Source organism: Euprymna scolopes, chromosome 1 (genome assembly GCF_053919585.1).
Source record: "Euprymna scolopes isolate OS-2025 chromosome 1, ASM5391958v1, whole genome shotgun sequence".
Classification (NCBI taxonomy): Eukaryota; Metazoa; Mollusca; class Cephalopoda; order Sepiida; family Sepiolidae; genus Euprymna; species Euprymna scolopes.
This window is the reverse complement of record NC_136482.1, coordinates 76241436-76252472: the sequence shown is the minus strand read 5'-3', so window position 1 is coordinate 76252472 and position 11037 is coordinate 76241436. Positions and strand designations below refer to the sequence as shown.

General features: G+C 37.5%; 1 protein-coding gene across 1 annotated transcript; it reads right to left on the bottom strand.

The window, feature by feature from the left end:
* Positions 1–4495: 4495 nt before the first annotated feature.
* Positions 4496–9160, bottom strand: LOC145280554 (uncharacterized). The gene has a single exon (XM_080132165.1). The coding sequence runs from the start codon at positions 9158–9160 to the stop codon at positions 4496–4498; it is 4665 nt and encodes a 1554-aa protein (XP_079988291.1).
* Positions 9161–11037: the final 1877 nt, after the last annotated feature.

The window sequence follows — 11037 nt, the reverse complement described above, 5'->3', positions numbered from 1 at the left end:
ATCTATTTTAAATATATTTTTGGATACTACTAAAAATTCTGATTGATAAAATATAATATGCTGTTGATAAAAATCCTATTCCTTTTCAAATTTCGATAAAATATAATTATAACAATAAAGGGGTTATTTAAATCGGGCATAACAATATATAATCACTATTATATGTGGATAGCTGTGATTTATCCAAATGATATTTGAAATCATAATTTAGATTCCTTAATCATCTTTATTTTTTTATTTAATCCTTCATTGCTCAGTTTGAAGAGGGTGACTCAATATTTTGTTTTAAATGTAAATATAAAAAAGTGACCTTGTTTCAACCGTTTCTCATTTTTTTGAGGAGGTGGAGATCAGTGGAATTGTTTAACTGAATCATTATTATTGCTGTGTATTTATTTATAATTATTTTGATTACGCTTATAATTAGGAAAACTTATTCTGTATGCACAAAAATTTCCTCCACTCTATATCTGTGCCTAAATCAAAACGCGGATTCCATAAACAAAGCTTCTTTCTTAGAACTGCACGCCTGTGGAACTCTGTTCCGTCTGCCTGCTTCCCTCCGGACTACAACTAGGGTGTCTTCAAGTCCAATGTTAACAAATTCCTAATGAACCGCCCCCTTAATTAAACACTTCATCAAATATCCACACTAACGTAATGTACTTGCAATAACCTTTATCCCTGAGTGGCTTCCGGGCCTTGATAAGTGGTGATCACTGTGTAAAAAAAATTTAAAAAATAGCTATTTTGCGTCTTTGAAGTTGAGCATTTTTTTTACGTTTTTTAATGTTTAGGATTTCAAATCTATCATTACGACACAGCGTTCTGTTACTCTTCAAAAGTGCAGGAAAGAGGTGGATATAATAGTCAGACGAACATTAGTCTGAGAGACCCTATGCCAGACTGAAATAACTATGAATTTGCTCGGTTAGATAGTTAAACTCCGCAGTACGATAGTTTTGAATTTTAATTTGAATTGAAAAATAAATGTTAAATTAATCTACGAAATAAACAAAAGAACTTTTATATTTTATGCTTATAAAACCTGAATAAAAATGTACAATTAACTAACTAAAAATAATGCAATTATATTTATATAAACAAAGATATACTTCAATTATATATAATGCAATACATGAAAATATATTGTAAAACGTGTAAGAAATAACTGATTGATAAATAAGTTATTGAATGTGCTATATATAAATATTAATAAAAGCAGAATGACGAGGAAAAGTCACATTTTAAAAGAGATCACAAAAGCAGAACGAATCGAGTTAAGCAGAGAAATAATCAATAAAAGAAGTATAGAGAAATGAAGGTTTACCATTATTGAAAATCCTTATTAAATAAAAAAGGTGGAAAATATATAATACACAAAATAAGGGAACATAAGTAACACAAAGAACATAATGATATCAGACTGGTGCGAGAACATGAAAATTTCCATCTTAAAAAAAAGCAAAATGTTATTTCAATTTTGCGACGAACACTTAAAAGTAAAAATATATGATACACTATGTGTTTTTACCAATGATACAAAACTGCAGGTAGGAAATCATCATGAACATTAATATTCTCCAAAACTATCGCTGGGAAATGTAGTAAATATAGCAGATATACGCTAAACATTATTTGATTAATTAATACAGTTTGGCTCAGACCGTTAGATTATTAATGTTTCATGTCTGAATATGCATTCCATATATTCACAATTCTCGATGTCATAGTCATCCACATTTCACATCTTAGTGCATTCACAACTTTTATATTAAACTTCGGTTCTCAGGTTGTAATTTTTTTCGCTTATATGCTATACTATATACTAATAAATTATATCCGAACAAAGCTTATCATTCTATTTGTCTTTCATTATCATTAATGTACTTAAAGACAATGAATTTATCAAGTAAAATATTGTTAACATTTCTGCGTTTATGTTCTATGTCAATAAGTTTTACAGTCGTTTGTGATACGTTACAAAAATGGCTACATTAGTCGGTGAATTAAGGATTCGTACAGCATGAGAATGTAATTTGGTGAATCTCCTAATGAACCGCCATTTTAAGTAAACACTTCATCAAATCTCCACACTAACGTACTGTACTTGCAATAACCCTTATCACTGAGTGGCTTCCGGGCCTTGATAAGTGGTGACCACCGTTTAAAAAAAATTATATTTATTTTATATTCGTTATGAATTTATTTCACTCAGCATTTTATATTTATAACATATTATGTATAGACAAAACTACACTTCCCATAAAACACACACACGTACACACACACACACGAACACACAGACATATACACACAAATATATATATATATATATATATATATATATATATATATATATATATATATATATATATATATATATATACGCGTGCGTGTTAGTATGGGCGTGCGTGAGTAGATCGAAATTTCGATTATTATAGGAAAGTCAGATTTCGAATGTAAAATTACAGATCACTTCTGATTTTATATATATACTAGCATTTCAGCCCGGCGTTGCCCGGGTGTTCGGATGTGTATGGTGAGCAAAAAAAGTGGTAGTAGGAAGGCAAGCTCGAACCCATACCGCAAAGGAGGAAAAGAACGGGGTAAAACCTAACGTTAACAACCACCGCCAAACCGGAAGCGACATTTTTTTTTTAAAATTAAGGCTGGACAATCTAAAGGAGAGGATAACTTTCAAAAATATCGGCGAAAAAAGTGACCCCCCTGTAGAAAAGTGCCTAGTTGAAGGGGAAGATATTAATGTTTTTAGCCAATTTTTCGATATTTGTCGTATGAAAGGTCGATCTTTAAAACGATACTGATCTTGGTAAAATACGTCGCCTCTATTGAAAGTTTAAGGCAGACATGCAAAATACATACATACTTACATGCATACATACATACATACATTTATATATTGGTAACTAAAAATTTTCGAACACAACTGATGAAAAAGCTTGCCCTATCTCTGAATACCCTTTATGTAAAATTTCAAATGTTTAGACCAGAAATTGTCTGAGTAATTTGGTATAGACCGCAGACGTCAATTTTTTTTTAAATTTGACCCCTATTATGACCCCTTAAAATTTATAGTTTCGGGCTCAAATAACTTTATTAAGTTAGATCCAGGTTCAATGAACCTATATCTAAAATTTCAAGTGTCTAGACCCAAAATTCTCGGAGGAGTTTGGTAGAGTTCTTAAAGGTCAAATCGTTGAAATTTGACCCCTTAACAGCCAAATTTCTGGCTGACACCCGTCACATCGATTTTCCAAAATCTCAGTACCCGGTATTTCAAATTTGGAGTCTAAAGACTAAAAATTGACAGAGTTATTGCGTAGGGAAATTTGCACAGACAGACAGACAGACAGACAGACAGACACGTTCACTTTTATAGATATAATAGATATATATATATACATCTATCTATCTATCTATCTCTCTCTCTCTATATATATATATATACTTCATTTACTCACATAACTTAATATACGAGAGTATAAATTTATGCGTAAACTTTCAGTATTTACTTCAACAGTGCTTAATACCTAGGTAGAGCTAGTTAGTAAGTTATAAAATATGTATGGCGATTATTCCGCGTTTCATATATATATATATACTAGCAGTATTACCCGACGTTGTTCGGGGGGGGGTTGATTTAATGCCATCTTAATGCTTATTGTCTGTACATTCAGTATTTTTTTTTTTTGTAATCCTTAAATTATTTTAGTAAAGTTGGTTATATTGACGTCTTACTGATCAATGTAGCTTCCACATCTGATTTGTCCCCTTAGCAGCTATTCTTCCAGCTCAAAACCAAATACTATGGTAAGGTTTTGGGAGCCATGATTTCTTTAACTCTATGCGAAAGAAACCACAGGTTCAATATTGACCATCTATTCGTTTTAAGAATTTATGTCGTTGTAGCTGTATAGTTTTACAATTAGTCAACTATGGCAAAAAATTCCTTACCTTATGTTGCCGGGCATAGTACTTATGCTTGGTTGATGAGGTCTATGTTTTTTAGACCAATGTCTTTGAAACTTCTGAATCACATTTTCACTAATATGTGTGTAGACTGTTTTGCAATTTCTTCAGGATCAGTTGTTTGTTCAATGGACGTTCAAAAAACAGAAAAATAATTTACTGTTGTACTGCTAAAATGTTATTCCATAGCCAATACAATTGTTTAGGGTTGATCAGAATGAATCTAATTATGCAGAGTTGGCAACCAAATAAAGACGAAAGAATTATAAGGACCGCAAATGCTTCTGAATATATTTAAGGGCACTCTAGGTTTTGCCAAATTCATATTTTCACTCTATTTCTCTTTCCATAGAGGTTACTGTGTAAATACATGAAATTGTTTTCATTTTGTTACAAAAAAGAATCCAGGTTAGTGAATTCTTTACTGGGTGCTGGCAAAGCTTTAGAAGGAATAAACACGGTTAATAGAGAGGAGAAATTGAGGTGTAAAATTGTTGAAAAATTATAAAACCTCTTTGTAAACAACATTTTTAGCAAGTGTTTTAGGAGAAAACACAAAGAGTTTGGATTGTGAGCCCACACGTGAGGCAGCTACATAGAGCTGACCGTGAGAAAAACATTGCTCCTGTAAATGAATGCCTGCAACGTCAAAGGTTTGGCCCTGGGATTTGTTGATGGACATCGCGAAGCACAGTTTCACAGGGAACTGTGATCGCTTGAAGTAAATGCCCAGGTCTGGATTTGATGGATATAGGGGTATCCTCGAAATTAGCACTGTCTCTCCTTTTCCACAGCCAGTCAATATTTTGGCCTCGATAATATTAGGTGACAGGGATGTTACCACGAGGCGGGTTCCATTACATTGCTTTGGTGGTATGAGGTTACGAATGAGCATTATAGGAGCTCCAACCTTAAGTCGGAGTATGTGGGGTGGCAGGCCAGGTGGTTCTAGGGAGTTTAGCAACTCCACCGTGTAATCAGCCAGATCAGCAGTATCAGGTGTGCGGTCAATGGATTTATAGACACGTTCCTCTCCCGGGATGAGTTCCAAAAGTCTGTAGTTAATCGCATTGACGGAGGCGTTTTTTGGAGCCAGAATCGCTCTCGTGGCGAGCCAATCAAAGTCCCTGTAGTTTTTCTGAATGTTCTCGAAAACTGCCTGGTATAGGTGGGTTGGCGTTTCAACGATGGTTGATATGTGTTCAACATTTGTGTAATCTTCAGTGTCTGTGGGAGTACGTCCTTCACCAAGTTCCAGAAGTGCATTAGAGAAATTAGCAGCATCTGGGTTGCGGCTAAGGTGGACACGCATATTTGTTGTGAGTTTTAAATGGTGAACTTGATCCCACAGTATCGACGATTTCAGGCATGCTTGAACAGCATCAGCGCGTGTCCCTTTTGGGACAACAGGAAGTGTTTGTCGGAAATCTCCACACAGCAGAACTGTTAATCCACCCATGATGTTGTCACAGTTGCGTAAATCTTGAAGGGTCCTGTTCAATGCTTCCAACGCAACTTTGTGCGCCATCGTGCATTCATCCCATACGATGAGTTTGCATCTGCGTAACAAAACAGCTTTATCCGAATTCTTTTCGATGTTGCATGTTGGGAATTCAGTTTGTGTGTAGTTGATGGGCAATTTTAAAGCTGAATGTGCCGTTCTGCCATCAGGGAGTAAAGTTGCAGCAATTCCAGAGGTTGCAACAGCTATAGCGACAGCTCCACTCTGTCGCACATGGGCAAGTATTAATTTGGTGACAAAGGTTTTTCCTGTGCCACCAGGTGCGTCCAAGAAAAATATTCCTCCACGGTTCTGTTGAACATTTTCATTGATCATATGGTAGACGTTCAGTTGTTCAGGCAACAGTTTAGGCTCATTCTCAGCAATGTACGCATTAAGTTCTGTAGGTGAGTAGCATATTTCACGCAGTAAATTTAGGCTCAAACTATTCCCTTCATGGCAGATGGGGGCAGGTAGGCCATATGATGGTAAAGTGGAACCACCAATTTCCAAAAGGAGGTTTTCGAGGCAAATTAGCCCTTCATTGTAAATCACTTGGGAGTAGTCTTGCTCCACCGATGTATTCTCAAGTTGGGCTCTTCTGGAAATGTCTTCGGTCATGAAGTTACGAAATTTCATCCATAGATGTTTTGGATCGCTCAAGTCACACCATACTATCATAATTGCAAAGAGCGACCGTAGAGCATGGGGAGATTTGAATAGACTTCCTTCTGTCATGGCGGCATCCCACTGAGAATCGTTTTCAAGTAGTCCCAACTGGGAGCATGCATCACGGAAGGTTTCACACAGGACGCCATCGACAGTTTTTATGTCATCAAAACTTATAGGGCCACGGACTTCGTGAAGGAGAAGACGAAGATGGAAGCACTCATGTTGACGTGGTGGCACTGTGTAAACTCGCCCGAGACAGGAATCATATTTAACCCCTGGGAAGCCATCGACAGGGTCTCCACACTTCCTGCGAGTCCACTGTTTGTTATTCCAAGTGTAGTAGGAAGGGATCTGTGGATACAAAAGCGTCTTTGCAAACTCATCATGGCCGCATAGTTTGAAGAAGGCAGTAAGCGTAGTTTCTGGTGGATGCTCCACCACCTGATTAGCAGTGCCGGCAGAAAAGTAAACTCTTTGCCCATTTTCAAGGTGAACAGCGAGTTGTATAACTGCAGGATATCTTTGGTGCAAGGGAAATGAGTAAAAATGCCATACACCTTCACCGCAACACAGGAAACGTCCAATGACATGAGCAGATGGCTCGTCTCGAGAACCGTCGCGCTGAACAGCAAACGCTGCAGCATCGCTTCCCTTGTTGATGTATTTGCAGATATATTTAATGGATTTCACTGAGTGACAGAACTCCACATTGATGTGCGATTGGAAAATTTTCGTCAGCAAGGGACAGTACGGTACTATCCATCGGTTATCAACAGTGCTCCGACCGACTATCATCGTATGGCCGCCATCACCTGGACTCCGTCGCCTGTAAAGTGGGTAACCATCACCTCCTGTTTGTGTAGCATTGACAAATCTCCGTGGGTAGCCGCAAGCGCACACCGATTTCTTTTTACAGCATGATTGAGCTTTCTGGCCAGGACCACAGGGTCCATGAACCATCGTTGCTTTGACAATTTCGTAAAGCTGTGGGTCTAATCCAGGATCGGGAATCTCGGCTGAGATAATTTTGTCAATATCAGTGGATTGAATCCGTTCACACAGCCAGATTAAGATATGGGCATGCGGAAGGCCTCTTTTTTGCCACTCTACAGTGAATATGTGGCACCTTACTCGGCCGTAGACTTCACCCTTGACTATAAGATCCATGAGTTTGCACAATTTAAGCCGGAAAACACGGGCAATGAGATCAGGTCGGTCGTAGTGTTCTTGACCCAGAAACAGTTCATCTCGTATTTCTTCCCATGATGGATTGCAGGTGAAGGTAATAAACAAATCCGGTCGGCCATAATAGCGGACGTACGTCATTGCGTCTTGTGTGCGGGCATGCATATAACGCGGGCCACCGATGTATGTGGACGGAAGAATTGTCAGTTTTCCAACAGTGTTAGGGTCAGTTTCATTTCTCATGCCATCGTGCAGATGTATGTATGAAGACGACCGAAGCTGTTTTTGGTGAACCCGAATATATAGGAGCCTTTCAGATTCCATTTTTGCTGCCATGTCGACTATGTATTGTTGCAGAAGAGGTCCACTCCGAAGGAGAGTGTTGAAATCGTCGTCGCGAACCATCAGTCTGTATGCGTAATATGCTCTGCATGTAATAGTTTTGGGATTGATGGTCGTTTGTCCCAAGTTTTGTTGACATGGTATGTGAAAATGGTATCCATCGTCACCGTAAGGAAATAGTAGGGGATATTGTAGTGCGTCGTATGATCGATGCATTTCATGTATTCGCTGTAGACGTCCACCCCTAGTATGAATAACTATGTCGCGTTTGTTGTTGTGCTCACCCTGGATGACTGCAGAAACCTCGTTGCAAGTGGGAGCATTGAAGCGACGCTCATGTTCTCCTGTAGGACGTTTGTCTGCGTTAATAACGATGGAAAAATTAGGCAGAGGAACATTCTGTAGTGCATACTTGAAACTTTGAATATATGGGTTCGTTTGGTGGAGCATGTCTTGAAGCTGCAAAACAATACTGAGTTGTCGTCGATCCGAACTGTCGTTTGTCTCGGCTGTAATAGCTAGTCGGTTTTCAGCTTGTTGGACGTAGTCACTTACGAAGTAGAGTTGTAAAAATGATGGTTGTACGGTCTCATCAGGTAAAAGGGACCCTATTAGATGGTAGACTTGGCCTTGCACCTTAAATGCGGGATTCCAGCCGCTTTCACGGACAATGTTTGCACCAAATGATGTCATTTGGAAGTAGCAGTTGAAAAGTCGAATGGATTTCCGAAAATATTTAGATTCATCAGTCATGCCCAAAAGTAGGTCTCGCAGTGGTTGAGGTAAAGTCTGTAGGGATGGTAGTTTAACTTTACCCGAAGAGCAGCATAGGCTTGGAGGTTCTGCCGGCCATTTTTTAGCTTTGCAGAATGAACATATGCAATTCATCGAACCAATGCTAAGATCCTGCCGGGTAGAGAAGTCATAGTTGGCGTCATAGTTCAATGCTTTGCGTAACCAAAACTCCGGTGAAGGGCATATGTTGCCGCGAGAGGCATGAAATCTCCGAGTAACAGCCTGAACTCGTATCCTTCGAGCTTCTGGTGGCTGAGATGACCGAATGGCGGCTCTGGATGTGTTATCTCGGGCAAGTCGTCTGACCCTCGCTTCAGTAGATTCAGCAGCTCGTGCTGAAGCTGTGGAGGCTGCGTTAGCTGCTCTCCGCCGAGCTGTCCTTTCTGTAGATTCGTTGGCCCTTGCAGAAGAGGTACTTGCAGCATTGGCTGCTCTACGGTTGGCCTGAATCTCTGCAGTTTGTGAAGAACGTAGTTGAGCCATGGCTGCAGCATGTCTAGATAAACGATAAGTCCGTTGAGTAAGTGTTTCAGAAGATCTGGTCTGAGACATGCGCTGTGCTTCGCGAGAACGTAATAATTCTACTTCATCGTAGTCTAGGCTTGCTCTGATGTTCCTAACAGTAGTCGCTGCTTTCGTGCGCCTTCCGAGCTGATTTTTTTGGGGTGGCATTGTTGCGAAATTACTCTGCGGGTGTGTGTGGAATTGAAATGGAATGCTGCCGAAACAATTGTTGAAAGAGTCAATATTTAGGTAGTGTGTATGGTATAAAATAAAATAAAAATAAAGGCAATCAGTATGTGTAATTTCCCCAATACATCAATGTAGAAATATTGGGATTAAAATGTACAGTTGGAAAAACCTCTATATTTATATAAATAAAACAAAGTAAGATATACGTGAAATAAATGAATTTGAAGGTACAATAAATATGTATAAATATGTATAAATGTATGGTGTAAAATCAAATGAAAAAAATGGATGTCCAGGAAAAAGGCAATCAGTATTTGTAAAGTCCCCGTTACATCAACGTAGAAATATTGGGATTAAAATGTAAAGTTTTGAAAACCACATTAGGTGTCAAAAATTGAAGATATAATAAATATGTATAAAAGTATGAGAAGATTAAATGCGAAAAGTAATAATATTGAGAAATGCTTTCTAAATGCATAAGTAATGTAAATGTAAAAATAAACAATGTTGTATTATTGTTGTTATGAATTTTTTGTTTGTTTGAATTAGAAAAAAATGTAAGTTACCGTCTGCTCGAATTTGTTAAATGTAAATGTGTGCGTCGGCAGCGAGTAGCAGTATTAGTAGGCTCAGTTCTAGTAGCAACTATTCCATAACGTAGAAGGGTTAAGTAGCCGTGCCTGTGCGCCGGCAGCGAGTAGCAGTATTAGTAGGAGCAGTTGTAGTAGTAGCTTCAGTAGCAGTAGCGTTGGTCGCCGTTGCTCGCCGTTGCTAGGCAACGAATTGGAGAAATGGCCGATCAAATCGGAAATAGCAAATAAATAAAAGCATTGTTAATAGTAGTTGATGGTGATTTAGGAAAGCTTTCCGATGCAATAGGTACCCGTAAACACACCCAGACACACTGAGAACCTATGTGTAAAATTTCATAAACGGACGTGCAAGGGTTTTTAAATCCATAACGAACGAACACATACACACACAGGCAAAGTCACATTTATATAATTGTAGATATATATATATATATATATATATATATATATATATATATATATATATATATATATAGTATTTTCCAACTTGCCCTATGGAACTTATACACCAATAAACCAACCTATCCACACTTATGTTGATATGCATTAGTAACAAAACTTTTATAAATAATATATATATATATATATATATATATATATATATATATATATACTATAAATAATATATATATAATAATATAGATATAATTATAATATAAATAATATACATACTCATCATCACTAATCAATTTCTCTTCAGTACACATCTCATACTGCTTTGACTCATGCCCCCTTTATACTATTTCACTTAATGCCTAAATTTAAATTTATCAGTATCCGCCGCCCCCTCTACCTCCTCAATTCAATCATAGTATCTGAAAATATCATCTTAGCTAATCCTTCCAAATTTAACCTTCCTCTACAAATAAACCACTTTAATGGCCGTGTCTTAATAAAAAATAATATTAATTCTTAATAGATTTGCCCCATTCTAACGTCAAATATTTTCATTTAGAGTATATATACCTCACAGTTGCTACTCATGAGAGAAATACCCTATATTAATGACATCACTCGAAATAAAGATCAATAAAATCTCGACAACTAACCCCCTACTACTCCAACTAAACGAACCAAAAGTTTAAGATTTCTAGGCTTCCCTTACTATTGACATTCGGTGCACTCTCTTCACCCCATTTCCTCCCCATCTATTTGTTCCTATCGTTCAACTATTTCTATAGTTCTATGTTTATTTTATCACGAGATTTACCACCAAATTACATTCGCTTCAACCTCGCATTGTGTCACATTTTATTTAATTTT